Genomic DNA, 23,515 nt, shown 5'->3' with positions numbered 1-23,515 from the left:
TAACTTAGAAATATGTGGTGTGTGTATCCAGCAGGGACCAGAATGGAAAGAGCTTCAGACTGTTGATATAATAAACATTGGGGAATCAAGTAGAAGAAGTAGAAATCTACCAGAGCTCAAAATTATTCAGCCATGTCAGTGTTAGAGATGGTGGGGAGATGAAAGAATATAAAAATGATAAAGTTGCCAAAAAAATGAATTCAACCCTAGCCGGTTTGACTCAGTGGATAGAGCATCAGCCTGGGGACTAAAAGGTCCCAGGTTTCGATTCCCGTCAAGGTAACATATCTCGGTTGCAGGCTCCTCCCCTACCTGGGCCCTGGTCAGGACTCATGCAGGAGGCAATTGATGTGTCTCTTTCATATTGCTGTTTCTCTCTCTCTTCCCCCCTCCCTTCCACTCTCTCTAAAAATCAATGGAAAAATATCCTCAGGTGAGGATTAACTAAAAAAAAAAAAAAAATTCAAACTTTATTTAGGCCTGACCATTACTCCAGGAATTTGGGGTTAGAGAATGAAAGGTTCTTTTTTCCCCTCCAGTGGCTTCATTTTCTATAACTCCACAGTCTCAGCTTGCTATGTCTGTGACTAGTGATTACACAGGAGACTTGCATAGTTCCCAAAATAGTAATTCCTTTTTTGTTTAATGTATTTTTTATTGATTTGAGACAGAGAGAAACAGAAACATAGATTGATTGCCTCCTATATGCACCCCAACCGGATCCACAACCAGGGTGTATACCCTGACCAGGAACCAAACCCGCCACCTTCAATGCTCCAACCAACTGAGCCACACCAACCAGGGCCCTAGATAGTCATTCTTGTTACTCTGTCTTCTTATTCTATTTCCTCAGCTAAATTTTGGTTGATTTTTATAACTTAGTTTACCCTGTAGAGAAATTGAATGCCTGTCCCAACCATCCAGGGTGCGTAGTTTAAAAGACACATGTTGTCAAGCCCTCAGAAATGGTAGAGAAGCTCTCAGGACTAAAGGTCTGTGTGTATTAAGAGTTTGGGTTACATGTTTAAATAAGACCTAAGAACATATTGCTTAGATTTCTGTATTCCAAAATACTGTGAAGAACTCAAGGTCTTAAGTGGTAAATGATGAATTCTATTTTTCATCATCTTAGAGAAATAAGTAGGATTCTTTTTAATTACATATATATATAATAGTATTTTTAATTATATAATTAAATATATATATTTAAATATATTTTACTGATTTTTTTTATAGAGAGGAAGGGAAAGGGAGAGGGATAGAGTGTTTGAAACATCGATGAGAGGAACATCGATCAGCTGCCTCCTGCACATTCCCCATTGGGGATGTGCCCGCAACCAAGGTACATGCCCTTGACTGGAATCGAACCTAGGACCCTTCAGTCCGCAGGCCGACGCTCTATCCACTGAACCAAACCGGTTAGGGCTATATATATATATTTTTATTATTATTATTATTATTATTATTATTGATTTTAAAGAGGAAGGGAGAGGGAGGGAGAGATAGAAATATCAATGAAGAGAGAGAATCATTGATCAGCTGCCTCCGGTATGCCCCCCACTGGGGATGGAGCCCAAAACCTGGGCATGTGCCCTGACCAGGAATCGAACTGTGACCTTTTAGTTCTTAGGTTGATGCTCAACCACTGAGCCATGCTGGCCAGACACAAGTAGAATTCTTTCAAGGCTAGCCCCACAAAGACCAAAACTAAAGTTGTTTAATAAATAAGCTCCAAGAGAACCATTGTGGAAGACAGATTTCAAATTCATTTCTAGACAGTTTCTTTCTGAAGAAAGATACTACGCAGAACTCTGGCAAGTAGATGCAAGTTCCATATATATTTACATCTGGAGTGTCAGTCCTCCAGAAGGCCATAGACATTATATTTGGCATTGTCCATTCCCTCAAGCCAAAGAGAACAGTACCTTCTTTTGCCTTAACTCTTGACAAGGTAAGACTATCCTGGAGTTGTGATAAAACCTCCTTTCTTGTAAATCCTCAGATGGCCAGGACCATGTTACTGGTATAATGAGCTATCTCCTTAGCAACATATTAGCTGTACCTGGGGTGGGCAACTAGGCTTTACTGCCTTAAACCCTTCTTCGCCTGTCAAACCAGCCATTTTCTTCTTGCTCCTACTAATGAAACAACCCAAAGGGGAGAGAGGTATAGGGAGAGCATTTAGAATTTTACTTTACTAAGTGTGATGAGAACACTCTTATTTCCATTTCTAAAGCCCATGACTTTGTCTCTGCATCCTCTGTGAGGAATTTAGACAGGAAAAGTCCTTTTGCTGAGGTTTCATCATCACTTTCATTTGAGTGTCTTCTTTATCCTATAATTTGAGTTCTCTGTCATCCCCTGGGTGAATTGGGACAGACCTAAGGTCCCTTGAAGTTTTAAAAACTTTTCTGTGAACTTTCATTGTTGGACATACCTTAATTTTTTTCTTTTCGTGTTAGTGAGCCAGACCGAGGAAGGCTAACTCCCTCCCCAGACATCATTGTTTTATCTGATAATGAGGCTTCCAGTCCCCGTTCCAGCTCCCGAATGGAAGAAAGACTCAAAGCAGCCAACCTAGAGATGTTTAAGGTAAAAAAGAAATTTAAAAAAAAAGACAGAAAAAAAGAAATGTTTTTCTTACTCCTATTCTCTCTAATTCTGTAAGTATCCCAGTTCTGTTATTTTTATAGTTACCTGTTAGGTCAAAAAACCCATTGATGACACTTTATAAATGACTAGCGGCCCGGTGCACTGGGGGTGGGAGGTGGGGTCCCTCAGCCTGGCCTGCGCCCTCTCGCAGTCCAGGACCCCTCAGGAGATGTCTGCCGGCAGTGGGGGGTGGGTGGGGGGGGGGGGGGGGCGGAGGGCGGCACGGGATCGGGTAAGCGGGCAGTCAGACATCCCTTTCACAGCCCGGGATCCCTTGCTCCCTACCACGGGGAGGCTCCTGCCACTGCCTCTGTGCTCGCCAGACCCCAAGAACACAAAGATAACAATCTCATCACCACTTCTGCTACTTGTGGAAGATGAAGGTTTCAGACCTGAAAGAAGGGATCATCTTGCAGGAAGGGACTCTGGGCTACCATAGTTGACAGTCTCCATGTTTTCTTAGGGGAAGGGCATTGAGGAAAGGCAGCAGCTCATCAAGCAGCTGAGGGATGAGTTGCGATTGGAAGAAGCTCGACTAGTGCTGTTAAAGAAACTGAGACAGAGTCAGCTACAGAAAGAGAACGTGGTTCAGAAGGTAATGTGCCCTAGAAATAAGGGACTGGGGAAAGGGGGAGGGGGGGCCGGACGGGACTGGATTGAGAATGGGCTGCCCCAGGTAGATTTTTTTGTTAGGCCTTAATAAAAAAAACTTTGATTCTCTATCCCCCCCCTCTCCCCCTTCATTTTCCCTCCTGGTCAGTGGGAGCTTCCCACTGACAAGAATTTTTAAAGTTTAGAAGTGTATTGCCTGTGTGGCTCAATTTGTTGAGCATTTATCTATGAACCAGTAGGTGACGGTTCAGTTCCCAGTCAAGGCACATGCCTGGGTTGTGGGCTCAATCCTCAGTAGGGTTGTGCAGGAGGCAGCTGATCGATGATTCTCATCATTGATGTTTCTATATCTCTCTCCCTCTCCCTTCCTCTCTGAAATCAGTAAAAATTAAAAAAAAAAAAAAGTTTAGAAGTGTACCAAGTTCATACCTCTTCAGCCTTTTCCAGTTGTCTCACTTTCTATTCTCTTTCCCAGACTCCAATTGTACAGAATGCAGCGTCTATTGTTCAGCCATCTCCTGCCCATGTTGGACAGCAGGGCCTATCCAAGCTTCCCTCCCGGCCTGGGGCCCAGGGGGTTGAACCTCAGAATTTAAGAACATTACAGGTATGTGGCCCATAGTGGGATCTTAGTGTCAGAGGGCCATGAAATAGGTGTTATTACTACAGGCAATCCTGTTGGTCCTCTGTGGCCTGATTGAGTCTGCAGTAGGATGAATAACCCCCATCTTTCCACTCTAGTTTTTCTTCTCTAGAGAAGGTTTTCAGTTTAGCCCTTTTCCATATAGATTAGATAGCTTATACAAAAAAAAAAGGCCAGGGAATTTCTAGCGACTAATAAGGGTTTACAGTGATGGTATACTTATTCTATATTTCTACTCAGCTACGTATTATAAATAATGTTTTCCCTTTCACGTTTTGTGGGGCATTTTATCACCTATGACTAGTTCTTTTCCTTTTCTTCCCTTTCAGGGTCATAGTGTCATTCGTTCAGCAACCAATACCACCCTCCCACACATGTTGATGTCTCAGCGTGTTATTGCACCAAACCCAGCCCAGCTACAGGGTCAGCGCGGCCCGCCTAAGCCTGGCCTCGTACGCACCACAACACCCAATATAAACCCCGCCATCAATTACCAGCCGGTAAGAGAGAGCCCTATGTGGTGACACAGAAATCTTTTATTTGCTTTCCCTGTTGAAAGAACTGTAGGTTTTACGTTTTTGGACAGATAGAAATTAAGACAACAAGGAAAATTTTGATGGAACTTGGACAACTATCCCCAAAAGTGGAAGCACTGAGGGAATTACATGAAAGTAGGGGTGGAAAAAAGAAATTATACCAGTAAAGCATAATGAGCTAACATTGTCTAGAACAGTGGTCCTCAAACTTTTTAAACGGGGCCAGTTCACTGTCCCTCAGACCGTTGGAGGGCCGGACTGTAGTCTAAAAAAAAACTATGAACAAATTCCTATGCACACTGCACATATCTTATTTTGAAGTAAAAAAACAAAACGGAAACAAATACAATATTTGTATTTGCATGTGGCCCGCGGGCCGTAGTTTGAGGACTAGAAGATAGATAGAAGTCTCTAGGGAATATTTTTATTTTTCCCTTAGCAGTTTTAGCTCAGTCACTATCATTCTTCTTTCCTGTGTGCTGTAGTTTTTTTTTCAATGAAGAAATTGGACACCTCCTGCCTTTTTCTTAGTTTGGGGGAAGCTAGGTAGTCTAAACTAAGATCAAATAATGTTCTCTGCCACAAAAACAAGAATTGGTCCTTTCTCCCACATACCATCACTGACCCTGTACTAAATCTATTTCAGCAGTCAAGTTCTTCTGTTCCCTGTCAGCGCACAACATCCTCTGCCATCTATATGAATCTTGCCTCCCATATCCAGCCAGGGACCGTGAACAGAGTGTCCTCACCACTTCCTAGCCCCAGCGCCATGACTGATGCTGCCAACTCACAGGCTGCAGCCAAATTGGCTCTTCGTAAACAGCTGGAAAAGACACTCCTGGAGATTCCACCCCCTAAACCTCCTGCTCCCTTGCTTCACTTTCTGCCTAGTGCAGCTAACAGCGAGTTCATCTACATGGTAGGCTTGGAAGAAGTCGTACAAAGTGTTATCGACAGCCAAGGTAAGACTTTTTTTTCTCTAGTCAGTCTTTATCTAAGCAAGAGGTTGCCAAGCCTGGTTGACATAAGCAGAGTATCACAGGATATTGTGTAATATTAAATAACCTCTTCTACTATATATATTGTGTATTTTTTGTCTCGTGTATTTTTGCAGTGTATTGTTTTAAATGGTGCCTAGCATAATTCATACATAATTTGATGACTAGAACACTTATTTAAGTTTTGGTGTTGAGTTGTACTTTTTTTTTTTTTTTAATTGATTTCAGAGAGGAAGGGAGAGGGAAAAAGAGATAGAAACATCAATAATGAGAGAGAATCATTGATCAGCCGCTTTTCTGCACATCCCCCCACTGGGAATTGAGCCCGAAACCAGGCATGTGCCATGACCCAGAATCAAACTGTGACCTCCTGGTTCATGGTCCACGCTCAACCACAGAGCCAGGTTGGCCAGGCTAGAACACTTACCTTTTAATGTCAGTGTTTATGGGGCATTGTGCTACGTTCTTATATTCAGTCCCTGTCATTAAGTTATTAAGCCTGAATTTCCAAACACACAAGTTTAAGGGAATACCTGACAGTAAAGTGTCTAAAGGGCTCCATATTGGCTAGGAATAGATCATAAAGTGAATCATTTAAACACTGATAACTAAAACTTATAAACACATGTGACAAAGGTAAATGTAATCTGAGGTAAAGCAGTGCTAAGAAGCAAAAGTATTGGCTGAGTTAGCTGGAGTCCTTTGAATCTAAATTGGCACTTTTTGGAATGGTAATATAATAAGAAATCAGAAGACTCAGGTTCTTATGCCAGCTTTGTTATTTAGGAACTATGTTTCTTAAATTTTGTTTGCTCCTTTGTAAATGGGAATGGTACTATCTGAATTCACTAAAGTTATGCTGTTACAATCAAAGGAAATAAAGTATTTTTATAGAGTATTATTTTTGTAGAGTCTCTTTCTTAATTCAGGAAAGTAAACTCCTGGAAAAAGATTCCTTTGATGAAGAGAAATGAGATAGAGAGGAAATGTGAAACCACTGATTATTCTTCTTGTTGGCATCTAGGCAAAAGCTGTGCCTCACTTCTGCGGGTTGAACCCTTTGTTTGTGCCCAGTGCCGCACAGATTTCACCCCTCACTGGAAGCAAGAGAAGAATGGTAAGATTCTATGTGAGCAATGTATGACCTCCAACCAGAAGAAGGCTCTAAAAGCTGAACACACCAACCGGCTGAAAAACGCTTTTGTTAAAGCCCTACAACAGGAACAGGTAAGAATTCTGACTTCTCACCAGTGACTTGTCTAGGTTGGGTTGTCCCTAAAGATAATTACTTCTAATTTAGAGGAGCTATCTATGTGATCCTCACAGTCCTGGTGATTTGGTTTCTGGATTGAAGTTCCTAGAACCTGGAGGCCGTGGTTCCCTTTTTTCCTACTTAACCATTCTCTTTCCCATTTCCATTTGATCATTTCTGATTGGATAAGAGCACAGTGAGTGATATATAATGACTGAGTTTAAGGGAAAGGGACAGAAAGCTTGAGACTCTTGCCTTTCCCTAATAGCACTAAAGAAATTTATTCTCAACTTTGTTTCCTCCTCAAACAAATGGATTTTAATCGGAGGGATTTGTATTTGTATTGGAAATCTCTTTGAGAGAAGTAATTATCTGCAGTCCATATTTGACAAAGAAATGACAATGGAAAGGGTAGATATAAAGTAGTCCAGTGAAGACTAGTGGGGCTAGAGTGTGTGAATACCATCTATAGTATTAACCCTTTGAGTGCCAACCAATATCCTAGGAACTATGCTAAAATTGCCAAGGCATTTTTGCTGATTTTCCTTAGGTGCCATCTGTCAATAAAGAGTGAACTACTAGCATTTAATAGTGACACTGCAGGAGGAGCGGGATAGCGCTCCCGGCACTCTAGGGGTTAATATAATGAATCTATCTTGAAGAGGGGAGGATGTGTTGGGAAACTCAGATTCTTTTCCTCTATCACATTTTCCACCCATCAGACCCTTTGGGTAACATCATGAATCTTCTGGAAAATGGTAGACAGGAGTCAAAAATAAAACCTCAATAACTCATCAGTTTTAATTATATAGGTCAGCTCATCACCACTACCCAGCCAGCTTCTGAAAGCCAGCTTTCCAGGAGAGAGGGGCCCCTTAATCAGTGAAGCATGTAGGCTACTTATACCCTGATATCTTAGTGCACTGTACCCCACCAAACTCTATGGCCTTTTTTATATCCCTTCAACTAGCTGGCAGCAATAGAGATAAGACCTCTAGGTTTTCTGGTTAGGAAATTGGGTGCTGTCCTGCCCAATTTGACCTGATGACTCCCAACAGGAAATTGAACAGCGATTACAGCAGCAGGCAGCCCTCTCCCCCACTACGGCTCCAGCTGTGTCCAGTGTCAGTAAACAAGAGACCATAATGAGACATCATACACTTCGGCAGGTGAGGAATTATCTCGGGTTTGTCAGCTATTTATCCCAACTGGTTTTTCCTTCTGCAGGAAGTCATACTATAATCTTGCACTTTCATGTTCTTACTCCCCCACTTAAACTTTCCATATGGCAAAGTTGTGATGAACTGTCTCCTCATCGTTGCAGGCTCCACAGCCCCAAAGCAGCCTCCAGCGTGGCATACCCACATCTGCCCGTTCCATGCTTTCCAACTTTGCACAGGCACCCCAGCTGTCTGTGCCAGGGGGCCTCCTTGGTATGCCAGGTAAGAAGGGTTGATCTGAGAACTTTTCTCAGGGATTAACTAGTTAGTACACAATTCTATAGCAGCCCCTTCAGGTAAATTGTCCTTCTTTTGTTTTCTGCTCTTTCTTTAGGTCCTACTCCCTTCCCTCTTTTTTTACATGACAGATTTTTTAAATCTTCATTACTGAAAGCATTACATATGCTCCCTTTTTTTCTCCATTGACCCCCTTCACCCTAGGCCTTCACCATACTATTGTCTATATCCATGGGTTAGGCATATATGCATACAAGGTCTTTGGTTGATTATCTCCCATCCACCCACCTTTCCCCACCTTTCCTCAGAGATTTTGCACTCTGTTCCATGCTTCCATGTTTCTGGATCCACTCAGTTCTTCAGTTTATCATGTTAATTAGATTTTTACATATGAGTGAGGTCATGTGATACTTGACTTTCTCTGACTTATTTCACTTAGCATGATACTCTCCAGGTCCCTCCATGCTGTCTCAAAGGGTAAGAGATTATTCTTTTTTAGTGCTGCATAGTATTCCACTGTACCACAGCTTTTTTATCTACTTGTCTACTGATGGGTACTTGGACTGTTTCCAGATCTTAGCTATTGTGAAATGTGCTCCTATGAACATAGGGGTGCATACATTCTTTCTGATTGGTGTTTTGGATTTCTTAGGATATATTCCCAGAAGTGGGATCACTGGGTTAAATGGCAGTTCCATATTTAAATTTTTGAGGGAACTCCATACTGTTTTCCATAATGGCCGCACCAGACTGCATTCCCACCAGCAGTGTACTACTAGGGTTCTCTTTTCTCCACATCCTCCCCAGCACTTGTCATTTGTTGATGGTAGCCATTCTGACAGGTGTGAGGTAACACCTCATTGTCATTTTAATTTGCATCTCTGATGATCAGTGGCTTTGAGCATTTTTCATATGTCTCTTAGCCACCTGTATATCCACTTTGGAGAAGTGTCTTTTTAGGTCCTTTGCCCATTTTTTAATTGGATTGTTTCTCTTTCTTTTAAGTTGTATTACTTCCTTATATATTTTGGATATTAACCCTTATCAGATGTGTCATTGCCAAACATGTTCTCCCAAACAGTGGGCTCCCTTTTCATTTTGTTGGTTTCTTTTGCTATAGTCCCATTTTTTTATTTTCTCCTTTGTTTGCTTTGCCCTAGAACAGTGATGGCGAACCTTTTGAGCTTGGCGTGTCAGCATTTTGAAAAACCCTAACTTAACTCTGGTGCTGTGTCACATATAGAAATTTTTTGATATTTGCAACCATAGTAAAACAAAGACTTACATTTTTGATATTTTATATATTTAAATGCCATTTAACAAAAATCAACCAAAAAAAATGAGTTTGCGTTTCACCTCTGACATGCGTGTCATAGGTTCACCATCACTGCCCTAGAAGATGTATCCATAAACATATTGCTATGGAGATGTCTGAGATTTGCTGCCTATGGTTTCTTCTAGGATTTTTATGGTTTCACAACTTACATTTAAGTCCTTTACTCATTTTTAGTTTATTCCTGTGTATGGTGTAAGTTGGTGGTCTAGTTTCATTTTTTTTGCATGTATCTGTTCAATTTTCCCAACGCCATTTATTGAAGAGACTGTCTTGACTCTATTGTATGCTCTTGCCTCCTTTGTCAAATATTAATGAAGCGTAATGGCTTGTGTCAATTTCTGGGGTCTGTTCTGTTCCATTGACCTATATGCCTTATATGGCAAATGTTTGCTAAATTTATATTACATGCTAAGCACAGTGTACTAGGGTTTTGGTGGTGAAACTGACAAAGTCCCTGCCATTAGAAATTTAATGTCTAATTTGCCCCCTTGATGGGCATGTGGTTATTGATGTCTTTTGCCTAGAACTGCAGAACCAGCTGTCCTAATCCTGTTTGATCCAGGGTTGCCTTTCCATGGTCAGCAGCCCCAAAACCAAAGCAGATTCGATGATTTCGTCTCTTTGTCTTGGTTATTTTCTCCTCACCACTGTTTTCTTTGACTCGCCTATATCATCAAGACGTCATGTCTATTATTCTTGAAGGATTGAAGTTTCAGGAAGACCTCTTTCCCTAAAGCTTAGAGCAAAGGGGTAGTTGCTACTGAAATAAAGTTAACTGAGTCTGGACAGAAGTAGGCAGCTTCTAATATTTTCTCCCCATCTCCAGCTCTGCAGCCCTAAATAGCAGAAGAAGGTGTCATTTCCTTTTTAATACCTGCCCTCCACTTTTGTCTCCTGGGTCTAGGTGTCAACATTGCATACTTGAACACTGGCATCGGAGGACACAAAGCCCCCAGTTTGGCAGACCGACAGCGGGAATACCTTTTAGACATGATCCCTCCCCGGTCTATATCGCAATCCATTAGTGGACAGAAATAACGCCTGTTCCACTTGTACTGCCCCAACCTTGAATCCTTTACCCCTCTCCTCTCCCTTTGGCCCTAACTTCCGTCGCATGCAGTGCCTGTACTGGTGCCTACCATACACGGAAAACAAAACAGAAGACAAAAAATAGAAATCAGCAAGAAAACACAAGCCCTGCCCCACCACCTCCCCTTTATTTCATACTGCTGCGATCTGTTCTGCCGCTCTGTCTTCTCTCTTCAGTTTTCTTAATAACAGTGAGGTGAATATTCACCTCTGGTAGAAGTGAGAATGAGGTCCTGGGGAGAAATTTAAGCCCTCTGATGTGTGTTTCTAAAGTTTGTTTTTATGCTATAATGATAATTACTATTTTTAATGATGTTGTGTGTCCTCCCTTTGTTCAGTGGACGGTTAAACCTTTTTTATTCCCCCAATATTTTTTTTCTCTTTTTTTTTGTCCTTTTTTTCCCCCCTTTTCTTTTTCTTTTTCTTTTTCTTTTTTTTTAATAAACACAAATGACATTCAGTTAAATAGTAGGCGCATTGCAGTAGGGTCCCAGCTGCCAGGTAAAGCATGACCAGGAGTATTAGGGCAGAGTTCTTATGCACTTAACCAGGGGAGATGGTGGCATCAACCAAGGAGAAACAGCACATCCACTGTGGAGTCTCTGGATTGGACAGTTCAGGAGGCAGTGTTAGTATTTAAGTTGGGCTCTAAGCATGAGGGGGAAGAGCCTGGAGGGAGAAGCTTTAAAACTTAACCATCCTACAGTTGACTCAGAGAAGGGGGAGAAAGGAGCATGATGATGAGCATAATGTTGAGCCAAGGAAGACTGATACCAGGTCCTAGCCATCTGGATGCTGGGGGAATAAGATTGGTCTCCTGAGCTTAGTGGAGTCGTGGAAGTCTTCCAGGCCAACTAGCCCAAAATAATAATTTCATCTTATTTTCTTATAAAAATTTTCCTTATCCCCCAGTTTTTTTATCCTAGTAACCACAGCCCCATTTGTACTATAGGGGAATGGCTGTTCCCAGCCTGAGTTTATTGGGTGACCTAGAGTTGGGATGGGCATGAAATGATAAAGGGAGGAAATAAACTTAGAGGAAGGAAGAAGGGCTTTCTCTCCTGACAGTTGAGGTTCACATTTGTCTGTCTTCACCCTCTGAGTGCCAGGAGGTGAGGGTGAGGGCACCTAATCAAGTTGGAGTCTTGCCCTGACCCTGCTGCACTGACTGCAGAGCCAACTGCTCAGAACCAGACCACTCATGTCCAAACCAGCTTTAGGCCTCTGCTAGAAAATTAATTGTTGCCACCCACCCCCCCGAATTCTATTCATTGTGCCCCGCCCCCTTCCTTAAGTGCTACTAATGTAGAAAATGAATTTAATTGTGCAATGTTGCTGTTCTGGGGATTGGGGAGATTAGTATCCCATTTATTTATACGGTGGGGACCCAGCTGTTTTTGAGGTAAGAGAAGTCCCATAAAAGCGGGGTTTCTGCTCTCACAGTGTACACCCACCTGCCTCTCCAGCTCTAAAAGCTACCACAGTGCTGGAAAGGGATACTCTCAGCAGAGAGGTGTGAAGAGTTGTTTAACATTTTGCCCTTGAAAGCCACCTGGGGAAGTTCCCCCACTTTTATTTTTTAAAATTAAATAATTTTTTTAAAATAAGAAGGCACTTTTAAAATTAACACACACACAAACTGCACATCTTCCCTATAAAGTTTGGGGATGGGATGGGAGAAGGAGCTAGAATTAGGCTCAGTTCTCCCCACTCTGGCCTCTATTCCCCATACTCCAGAGCCACTGTGGGTGATTATACTGGCCCTACAAGGCCTTCCTGGCTTTTTTCTTTCCTCCCTCCCCCCAAATTCATTGAGCACTTAATAAAGGAGCAGAGCTACAGCCTATGTCTGTGCTCCCCCAGTGGTGAAATGATCTGGAAGCTAGACACTAGTAACAGGTAGTGATGGGGTTGTTTCAAGTATTTTTCTGGGGAATGTGTTACCCCGACTGTAAGTGGTGGGAGGGGGGTGTTAATGGAACTGGGTGTGGTATTATTTTAAAATTATATATATATATATATATATATAAAGATATATTCTTACATCTCTTCTTTGCCCTCTGTGCTTTGAAAGCACTGGATAAATCGTTTGGTTTTGCTTTTCTGTCTTCCATGAAATTGGAAGCTTTTTTAAAAAAAAAATATTTTCCCTACAAGTCATCTTGCCTTGTGGCATGTCTGTCTAGCCCCTCCCCTCCCCCCATGATGAAGTGCCATTTCTGTTATGTCTCCCCTCCCCCAGCTCAGAGGTGCTCAGAGGTACGAGGTGCCCAAGTTTGTCAGTTGAGATTAAAAATAAGAAACAGAGAATGTGCAATATCGTTTGGCATGGGTCTGTCCCTGGCCTAAACTGAGCCCCTTCCCTGGGAGCCAGGCCACCTTTGGATGGTGTTTGGAAGTAAGATGTGTAGAGAAAGAGGGATGATGGGGAAGGAAAACCTATAGTTGAGTGCCTGCCAAGGTGCTGAGGCAATGGGAGAGAGGGTGGAGTCTTTCCTGTTTTTATCCCCTCAGGGTCAGTTATATAGAGGCTGCTTATTCACTAGTAAAGCTCCATGACCCTTTGCTCAATCGCTGAGGTTTGATTTCTTACCCTCTCTTCTCATTTTCATATCCTTCCCAGGGATTAGTGATGGGGGTAAGGATTCCCTAAATCATGGTAAAGTATTAGCCTTCCACCTCCGTCCTTCCCTCCCTCCCCCCTGTCTTCCTCATTTCTCTACTTTTTCATCACTGATTGCCTTGAGTCCCTCCAAGCCTATTGTTGCTGTTCATCCGCAGGCCTTGGGCCACATAGACACTAAGCTAAAGATAGGAGGAAAGACCCTCTATTCAGAGTTATCCTTTACCCCTGGAGCTCTGAAGCTCAGGGTAATATAGTGAGGATCCCACTAGTTCTGCCTGGCTTTCTCCATCCCCAAAGCCTCTAAAAGTCGTAGTTTATTGATGGTGGCTTACTCCCTAGAAGCCGGAAACGGGTGGATGAGTGGTAAGGCTTGGGTAAAGCTGAGGGACTGAGGTCCTTATTTGTCTCTCTTTTATTTTTCTTTTCTTTTTTTTTTTTTTCTTTTTTCTTTTTTCACTTGACCACAGCATCTGGATTTCCTTCATCCCTGGAATAAGTATTTTTTTCCACATTTTTGTATGTATGTATGGTAGACATATTTTTTTTAAAACAGAGATGTGTTCCTGCTTTGGTTATCTTTCCTTTCCCCTTTAAAAATAATTAGCTATAGAACTGCTTTGTAAAGATGCTTCTTGATATTTTACTTTTGTTCCTTTCCCCCCTCCACTCCCTTTTCTCCCCATTCCTCCAGAAGGCATAACCCTTCTCTCCACCCCACCCCCACCCCAGTCCTAGGCTCCCTTCCCCTCCAACAAGACCTTCATTAGCTTATGATATTTGCTGCCGAGATGTTATAACAAGGACTCATTCGTGTATATAAGCTATTTCTTGATTCATTTAAAAGGAATTGTACATTGTGTAGAAAAAAAAAAAGCTGAAAAAGAGAAAAAAAAGCCCTAGCCATGGATATTGTGAAACCGTGTTATGTCATTTTGTAATGTGCCCGTTTGTGTATGATCCGTGCAAAAGGGTTTCTGGGGCAGGGGAGGAGGGAGGGGGCAGGGCTGGGGAGAGCGGTCGGAGAGTGGGCCGGGCCCAGCACACAGACTGGCAGCTGCTCCCACCCCGTCCCTCCTCAGAGAAGCCCCCCCCACCACCCACCCCGCATTTGTGCCTTGCCTCCCCACCCTGGAGCATTCCCTCCGGGTCACCAGCACTGCCTCGCAGAGCCCACTCCCTACCCTAACCTGCCCGCCCTCTCTACCCCCCAGCATTAGGGTGACACTGTGGGGAAGTGCTGGGGTTGGAAGGTAGCTGAGGAATGGGGCAGTTCCTGGGGGCATTGAAACCAAGTATTATGAATTGTAATTGTATTTGCACTGTTTTTTTCCCCCCTCTTACTGCATCAGCATATATACAATATACCTATATAACAAAATTTAGTGTCAAGCTTTCTTATGCAAGGGATTTCCCCTACCTCGCCCCCCCCCCCCCAAAAAAAAAAAGAATCTAGTTTCATGGGCCTTTGATGGGGGGGATTGCCAGGGGACGATAGAAAGGACTTTAACAAGTCATCCTAAGAAAGTCTCACCTAGGGAAAGCCCTATCCATCTTTGTAAATTGGGGTGCGGCTGGGCTTCTATGAAAGCTAAGGCTCCTAGTCCAGACTTGAGAGTAAAGAGAACCACAACACAAAGTGGGGTGTGGTGGTGGCACAGTCTGAAGACCTGGGGTCTAGTCCCAAATTTTCCTACTGGCTTGTTATGGTAGAATTAATGTTCTGGGTCTCAGTTTTCTTGTTTGTGAAATGACAGTGGAAATCATCTTGCCACCAAGTTAATGCTATGCTTCCTTCTCCAGCCTGCGAACAGCTTGAGGTGAGGAGAATGTTGGGCTGAAAACCAGGGAGAAATCAGAGTAACTATGCTAAAGTGGTTATATGTGTGACAAGGCCCTGGGAGAGCTGCCAGGTTTCTGCTGTGGCTTGGTTTGGGAAAGGCAGCAGTGGTGTCTAGGACATCAGTAAACCTGTGACATCCTTGCCCTATGCCTCTAGTCATTTGAGGGTATGGACCAGGCCTCAGGCCGCACCTCACAAGCAGCCACAGGATCCTTAAGGGTGGGGTTGACCAGTGAATGCCCCAGGTTAGTGGTCTCGTGACTTACACCCTTTTTGAGCTACTGGTTGTGAAATGTCCCATCATCTTGGTGACACAGTAGGAGAGCTCCAACACAGTCCCCATCTTGTCTCCTTCCCTCAGATCTCATCTGAACCCCCTAAAGACAGCTCTCACAGCCTTCTCTTTCAGGGGCCCAGCGTCCCCACAGCCTGGGCTGAGTACTCCACACACGTTAGGTTCTTGGCTGGTAACGCCTGGCGAGGACGGTGGGTGAGGCCCTGATGAAGGTGGAAGGACAGAGCGGGTGGAGGGTGGGGCAGGGAGGTGGGATGGGGAGCGGCCTTCTCTGAGTGGCGGGTGGGGGGAGGGGACAAGACCCTTTTGCACAACCCTCTTTTAAGTTTCCTCTTTTTTTCTTTAACGCATTCTAATTTTCTGCATTGTGTTTGGGAATTAAAGTGAAAAAACTAAGACCAATAGAAACTGGGTTTCAAAAAGGCAAATACACTCCCATCTGTTTCAGATGCTGCTGAGCATTTCAGTAGTGACAGATTCAAATAATAAGCTAATTTTTGGAGAAAGGATTAAAAGAAAAAAAACTTTGTAATATTTATCACTTGCAAGCTATGTTTAATAAAGAAAGGAATGGTTTCTAAACTTTCCTGTGGCTTGTGCTTTAGTCATGGTGGGCAGGGGGGAGAATTTAGGGGTATTTGGGAGATGGGCTCTGGGTTGTACTCCCTACAGTCATGGGGTACGTTTGGTTTGTACCCTCCAATTGTGATGATTACTTAAAGCTCTGACCTACATCTGTGTTCATATTCCCCTCCATCTTTAAATGGAGCCAGTGTTCCAGAAGCCACTGACCCAACTTTAGTTACCTGATGACTTAAGGTCTAAAGGGTATCTGGAAGGAGGTAGCATTTAACCCAAAGTCTGGGTCTCCATTCTGTCCTAGGGAGAGGAGTTTCCTAGCCCTCCTCAGCCCTTCCCTTCGTACTGCTCTAGTCTCTAGTGACTGAATTCTTTGTAACATGCTGGTTTCTCCAGGTGGGGACCTTATACCAGCAGCTCACACTGCTCTTAGCAAACTGCAGAATCATTCCTTAATCTATATATATGCACCATCCCCTGAAACACCTGGAATGCTCTGTGTGCCACCTTAATTAACCCACTCCCCCATGTTTTCCTTTCAATTCATTCATTCACCAGTCACCCAGAGTAAACAAATGCACACGGCTGGGGTGTGGCCTGAACCAGTTAAAACTGCTGCAGAGCGCTGGCTGGTGTGCTCAGTGGTTAGAGCATTGGCCTGCACATTCTAGGGTCTCTGGTTCCATTCCAGGTCAAAGGCACATACCTGGGTTGCAGATTCACTCCTGCCCTGGGTTGAGGTGATGCAGAAGGCAACCAGTAGATGTGGCTCTCTCACATCGATGTTTCCCTCTCTCTTCCCCTCTTTCCCTCCCTTCCACTCTCTGAAAAAGCAATGGCAAAAATATCCTCAGGAGAGTATTAACAAAAAACAAAAACTGCAGAAAGGCCACGTGACATCAGAACCAATTACCACGCCCAGTATGGTGTGATAAACATGCTAACCATTGTTTACAAGCCCTGACTCTTAAATATGTAGACTGTATTTGTAGATATATAATACTTATTGTCAGTGAAGTTACTATAGTGTTTTCTCTAACATATGGCCTGTTCACTAAAATTTGTTTAAAATAATAGTGAATTAATAACAAAAAAATAATCTGTTAATTTAATTTTAAGCAAATCTTGGGTTAAAAGCATTTAAAAATGAATAGAGTGCTAACTTTTACATATGATACACAAATAAGAAATTTTGTTCATTAAGTCCGAAATCTGTTAAATCGAGGTCCACAAAAATCAAAGGTCTACTGTACACTATTTGGGCCTATACTGCATCTGTTGTTTTAAGCCACTCTCTCCCATTCTATTAGGTTATTTAACAAGTCATCACTGGGGTACCATGGCCAGAAGCTGTTCTCACACTGGGAGTATGGCTGTGACAGCAAAGGAATAATAAGCCTTTCTTTTCCTTTATCCATTTACCTTCATATTTTTTTTAACCTTCCTTTTCTTGTACTTGTCTCTGCGCCCTCCCATCCCACTCCCCTGCAGGTTTTCAAAATAATTCCTCACGCAGTCCTGTCCCAGTGGACCCCCAAACCACTGGACAGAAACAAAGCCAATACCTCAATCTGTTACCTTCACTTTTGTTTTTTTTTACTTTGTATTTTATGAGACTTTGTAACATATCTTTAACCCTTTCATATATGTCCTTTATCAAGAACTTTTCATACAAAATGTGCCTCACCCTATCTGGTTTGGCTCAGTGGATAGAGCATTGGCCTGCGGACTGAAAGGTCCTGGGTTCGATTCTGGTCAAGGGCACATGCCCAGGTTGGGGGCTTGATCCCCAGTGGGAGGGCGTGCAGGAGGCAGCTGATCAATGATTCTCTCATCATTAATGTTTCTCTCTCTCCCTCTCCATTCCTCTTTCATTAAAATAATAATAATAATAAATGTGTCGGTATTTCATCCATCCATCCATCCATCCATCCATCCATCCATCCATCCATTCCCAGTTGGGGCTAGACCCTCCTCAGTTTGCCTCTTTTATAAGCTCTAGTTCCGCCCTGGGCTGTCCTGGAATGTCCTGGCCTTGACCAAGGAGGCTGTGTTCTGCGTGGTCAGACTGTTCAGTGGGATAGAACCTGGACCATATGACAGTTTGTCTACCACTGGCTGAACCCCTCCTCATTCCCCGGCGTTGTACTGTGAGCCCACCCGCACACCTTGTCTCACTTCATCTTCACTAAAGCCTATGAGGCAACTGCTTTAATTTCTCCAGATTGCAGATGAGAAAACCACGTGTCAGAGAGGTTGAGTAATGTCAGAGGTGTCCAATGTCACAGGGACTGGCAGAAATGGGCCTCAAACCTGGGTCTTGGAGGTACTGGCCAGGTGACAGCATACCCCTCCTGCCACTGTTCGAACCTTGAGTCTGGGAAATCCTGTCTCCCTGTGCCTCCCATGGGAAGGCACACCCCAGGGAGTGCTTTAGGAGGGAATAGTCAGGGCGTTGGTCCCAGCTCCTGTCCCTGGAAAAGAGCCTGCACTGACCCCAGCTCCTTTCTCAACGTTTAGGGAACCCGCGAACCCTCTGTTACTGGTTGATCCTCTGCTCCCAGCAGAGCCTGCTGCTCCTCCTCACCTGCCTGAGACACTGGCCATTCATTCCCCTGCCTCCATGGGCAGCAGGATGGCGGACCATGCCTGCCCGATAACCTGGCATTTGACCAGGAGCACTGAGTATCATGGAAGCCCTCCTGCCCCAGGTGGCTGATTGGGGATGAGAAGTGGGAGGCCAGAGGAACCACACCGGGACCCCCTCTGCTCTCAGGGAGGAGCCTCTGAGCCCCACTCTCTGCTTTCAGTTTGTAAGCTGGTTCCAAATTAGACACACAACAGCTCCCTCTCTTCCCCTTTCAGTCTAAGTTACACATCTTTTGGCCCTGGCTGGTGTTCCATTCCCAGTCAGAGTATGTGCCCAGGTTTTGGGCTCCATCCCCAGTAGGGGGCATTCCTCTCACTGTCTCTAAAATCAATAAAGACACATTTTTAAATAAAACTGAGGCAGATGTATTATTTCTGGAAGGTCTCACAGTGACTTTTTAAAAAAAATAATAAAAGTTATACATCCTTTGATGAAATTTTGTCACTGCCAAAGCACCCTGGCTCTTTCCCAAGGTTCCTTGTTATTTCTACTATGGAGCCCCCTAGTGGACGGTTCAGGCGCTACTCCCCTCAGCCTCCTGCAGCTCCCCCTTCAGGCTGAGGGGTCCATCACGCTGGCTCCTGCTTGGTACCAGCTTCTCCGAGGCTCTCCTGTGAGCCTTGCTTTGGGCATAAAACCCTCCCACTCCACGAGGCCTGTATTTGGGGTCACCCTGGACATTTATTCTCAGTTACAAACTATTGTTATCCGAACCCCAAGGAGGAAACATGCAAGCACACAGGTACAAACAGGCATGCGCGTGCGCACACAGAACTGCACCCAGGCATCCACTCCGAGCCAAGACAGGTTGACTCTGAACCCATGTTACCCCCACACCCCCAAATCCATCAAGGGTTCCCACTTCCTCTGATATAGTCCCAACTCCTTCCCACAGTGGGCCTGGCCTACATCGACTCTGTTACCCCAGATCCGGCCACTCTCTTCTCATCCTTGTGCTTTTGCACAAGGAAATGTCAGGAATGCCACCCTCTCCACCTTCCTGACTTGGCTGCTCACTCCTCAACCTCCCTAACCTCTCCACCTTCCTCACTTTTCAACCTTCCTGACCTCTCTACCTTCCTGACCTCACCTCTCCAACACCCAGCTTTGTAGAGCTTGCTCCTGAAGCCCCTGACCATCTCCAGCCCAAAGCTGGGTTAAAGGCCCCTATCCCGGGTCCCTACAGCTCCTCCCTTTGTACTGGGATGTTCTTTCTGCCTGCCTACTGCTGCACCCCCAACACCCAACAGTGCCTCACAGATCGCAGGTGCTCCAAATGTCTGTCTCTACAAAGAACTTGTACCGCCTACAACCACATTGGCCATACTTGCTCACCAGTGAGGGTCAGTTGGGCACCCTGGCAGTGCCGGGTATTGGCCACATTGCAAGCCACACAGTGGTAGGTGCCCACGTCAGCCTGGCTTACGCTGGTGATGTGGAGGATGCCACCAGGCAGCAGTGTGACCCTGAGGACGCAGAAATCAGGGTCCAGGGCTGTGCCATTATGTTCCCAGGAAATGGAAGGTTCAGGCACCCCCTGGATCAGGCACTGGAAACGGGCAACTCCACTCTGCTCCACTTCAACAGACTGTATGTTGGTGGAAATGGGACAGACCTAGGGCACAGGGGACCACCTGAATGCCACAGAGCTGGACCTGGGCTTTGCCCCCAGCGACTATGTTCCAGAGCCTTGACCCCCACCTCTGTGCCCACTTCGGTCACTTCCTGCTGCCCACTTCACTATGCAACCTTGCAATCTGGTGTCTGGCTTTTATGGGCCATAACTACTATGCCTTCCTCCATAAAAAACATTAAAAATAACATTTTACATCTGCATTGGAAAGAGACAAATACAACCCAGGCTGGGGTCATTATTATGTATTATTTTTTCCTTACGGTTTTAAAGAACTTAGAATTAAGACAGTTTTATGGGCTCCTGAAGGTAACCTGGGATCTAGGCCCTGTGATTACTGTGTCTCATGGCTAAGTTGGCACTGCCCGGGGCTCACTCGGGGCAACTCTGCCCCATGGGTGTCCGTGGGTGCCCTGTGCGCTCACCCCCACCCTAAGCAGCAGCCTGGTCACTTACTTGCCAGCTGTACCCGGGCCCCCTAGCTCACCGGCCGCCCATAGCAGCTCTGGGCCACGCAGTGGTACTCATGGGCCTGGACAGGAGGCTCCGGTGGACAGCCAGGGCGGCCAGATGCAGGGAGCCATCCGGCATCAGGGCGGCACCGCTGTCAGCCAGGGCCAGTCCATCCTGCTGCCAGGAAAGGACACCGGCGGCTCACCCTCCACCTGGCAGGGCAGCACCAGTGGGTGCTCCCGCACAGCCACCACGTCCCCGGGCTCCTGCACAAAGGCCAGCTCGGAGCCTACAGCACGGCCTGCGGGGACAGCCAGTGAGGCCAGACTGGCAGCCTCCTGTGCCCACTCCCTCCCCTCAGTTTTGATCCCCTGCCAGCCTGGGTGAGGGGTGAGACCTGGGTCAGCAAGGGAGGAGCAGGGCGGGCAGTCGGAGGAGCGGGCCCTGGCGGCCACTGCCTGGCTGGGCTGGAGGCTCGGGCCTGGCGGGCCAGCATGATTGATGGTCTCTTTCAGCCAGGCCCTGGCAACTGGGAGGGGATGGGGCGGGCACAATAGAGAGGTCAGGGGCCCAGGCATGGGCATTGTGCTCCCTAGGGGACAGTGGGGTCGCCCTCCTCTTCCCCTGCCAGCCCATCTGTCCATCTGCCCGCAGGGTCAGCTTCCCAGGACTCCTGGCTCTCCCCCTGCCCGTCCCCACCATCAGGACCCCAGCCTCTGAACAGGGAAGGAACACTCTTACACTCATTCGCAGACACACACATTTGGACAAAAATCCCAACCTCACAGACCACCCCACCTTCTACACACAGACAGCTGTATCCCAGACACATTCACAGGACAAACACAGGTCACACACGGATGCCCTACAGCAGCGGTTCTCAACCTGGGGTCTCCTAAGACCATCAGAAAACACATATATAATTACATATTGTTTTTGTGATTGATCACTATGCTTTAATTATGTTCAATTTGTAACAATGAAAATACATCCTGCATATCAGATATTTACATGACGATTCATAACGGCAGCAAAATTACATTTATGACGTAGCAACGAAAATAATTTTATGGTTGGGGGTCACCACAACATGAGGAACTGTGTTAAAGGGTCGTGGCCTTAGGAAGGTTGAGAACCACTGCCCTACAGGCTCAAAGTCACAAATATAAAAACACAGACACCGATGCCAAAGCCCAGGGATGCCTGAGCTGAGCTGAACCCACACGCAGACCCACCAACCACGCACACCGTGTATGATGCCTCCGCCCGCGGGGCTGAGCCAGGCTGCCCAGCAGGTGGGGGTGATGGGTGGGCAGGCAGTGGCCTTGGAGGGGCCAGAGCCCACAGACCCAGGGCTCATCCAGCCTCAGTGCCTCAGGGACATCTGGGGAAACATGCTGGTCCCTGCTTTTCCAAGACCCTGCCGACAGCTGCTCCCGACACCCGGCTTCCTGCAGCTGGGGCGGCCTCACACTGTAGCAGTCTTGGTTCCCCAGAGGCTGGCCCTCCACGTAGTTCTTACGCACACGCACGCACACGCACACGACTGTCCCCTCCCTGCGTCCTGCAGGGCTTCTGCACCTCTGCTCCTGCACCCTGTCCCTCTCCCTCTCCCATTCTGCTCCCAACTCTCCCACCCTCAGGTCCCCTTATTCTCCCATCTACCTCTCCCATCTGACCCCCCATTCCTCCCCCATTGTCCTTACCTTCCTTCTCCCCTCACACCCTGCAGGCCGTCCCCTCACCCCAGTCTTGGAGCAGCAGCAGCAGCAGCCCCAGCCCCATGTCCCCACAGGCCCAGCCCTCAGCCGGGGCTACTCCCCAAGAGCCTTGGTCTGCCTTCAGCCTGGGGGCCCCTGAGCTGTGGGCATTCCCCACCCCACCCTCGGGAGACACAGTGTGGGTGGGGGCTCCGTCCTTGTTTTGGGGAGCCCAGGATCAGGGAGGCCAAGGTCTGGGGTTGAGGCCAGAGGCTGCTGTCCTTCACTCTGCCCTCCCTGTAGCTCAGTCTCTCTACTTTCAGTCTGAGCCCCTTCCCCACCCCCACCCACTATTCTCTCCTCCCAGGACCCAGCAGACACTGAGATAATTGGGGCGGGGAAAGGGGAGGGGGTGGGGGGCAGTGAGAGCAGGGAAAAGTTGGGGGTCAAGCCCGCCCCTTTTCCAGCCTCCAGGATTCTTTCCCAGCCCATCAGACCCACCCCTTCCTCCCTCTCAAACTTTGATTAAGAATGAAGTGTTGCCGTAACCAGTTTGGCTCAGTGGATAGAGCGTCGGCCTGCGGACTGAGGGGTCCCAGGTTTAATTCTGGTCAAGGGCATGTACCTTGGTTGCGGGCACATCCCCAGTAGGGAGTGTGCAGGAGGCAGCTGATCAATGTTTCTCTCTCATCAATGTTCCTAACTCTCTATCCCTCTCTGTGAAAAATCAATAAAATATATATTTTTTAAAAATTAAAAAAAAAAAGAATGAAGTGTTAAGGGGAGTTGGGGCATCTGTTCCCCTAAGCCAGTGGTCAGCAAACTGCGGCTCGCGAGCCACATGCGGCTCTTTGGCCCCTTGAGTGTGGCTCTTTCACAAAATACCACGTGCGGGCGCGCATGTACAGTGCAATTGAAACTTCGTGGCCCATGCACAGAAGTCGGTATTTTGTGGAAGAGCCACATGTGGCTCAAGGGGCCAAAGAGCCGCATGTGGCTCTCGAGCCGCAGTTTGCCGACCACTGCCCTAAGCCAGTGGTTCTCAACCTTGGCTGCTCATTAGAATCACCTGGGAATCTTTTTAAAATCCTGGTTTCTGGGCCTCATCCTCCGGAAATTCTGTTTCTTTGTTATGAGGTGGGGCCACAACATTAGTAACAAAGA

General features: G+C 46.0%; 1 protein-coding gene and 1 pseudogene across 3 annotated transcripts in view; one reads left to right on the top strand and one right to left on the bottom strand.

The window, feature by feature from the left end:
* GATAD2B (GATA zinc finger domain containing 2B) overlaps window positions 1-10,634 on the top strand; it is a 75,506-nt gene extending 64,872 nt beyond the window's left edge. For both annotated transcript variants that reach the window (XM_081112479.1, XM_081112480.1), the window contains exons 3-11: window positions 2,463-2,592; window positions 3,116-3,247; window positions 3,740-3,871; window positions 4,237-4,407; window positions 5,090-5,405; window positions 6,466-6,668; window positions 7,752-7,862; window positions 8,018-8,135; window positions 10,391-10,634. In XM_081112479.1, coding sequence (XP_080968605.1) covers window positions 2,463-2,592; window positions 3,116-3,247; window positions 3,740-3,871; window positions 4,237-4,407; window positions 5,090-5,405; window positions 6,466-6,668; window positions 7,752-7,862; window positions 8,018-8,135; window positions 10,391-10,524 — 1,447 coding nt within the window. In that variant the 3' untranslated portion in view covers window positions 10,525-10,634. The remainder of the gene's footprint in view (window positions 1-2,462; window positions 2,593-3,115; window positions 3,248-3,739; window positions 3,872-4,236; window positions 4,408-5,089; window positions 5,406-6,465; window positions 6,669-7,751; window positions 7,863-8,017; window positions 8,136-10,390) is intronic.
* Window positions 10,635-19,470: 8,836 nt separating this feature from the next.
* LOC308534705 (immunoglobulin superfamily DCC subclass member 3-like) lies at window positions 19,471-22,436 on the bottom strand (annotated as a pseudogene). The gene is made up of 4 exons: window positions 22,397-22,436; window positions 20,655-20,952; window positions 19,893-20,180; window positions 19,471-19,521 (listed from the first exon to the last, which is right to left on the bottom strand). The product of its transcript is annotated as an immunoglobulin superfamily DCC subclass member 3-like (transcript).
* Window positions 22,437-23,515: the final 1,079 nt, after the last annotated feature.

Source organism: Myotis nattereri, assembly GCF_964212035.1.
Source record: "Myotis nattereri genome assembly, chromosome: 18".
Classification (NCBI taxonomy): Eukaryota; Metazoa; Chordata; class Mammalia; order Chiroptera; family Vespertilionidae; genus Myotis; species Myotis nattereri.
Note: the sequence above shows the minus strand (reverse complement) of the source record. Positions and strands in the feature narration are given on the sequence as shown.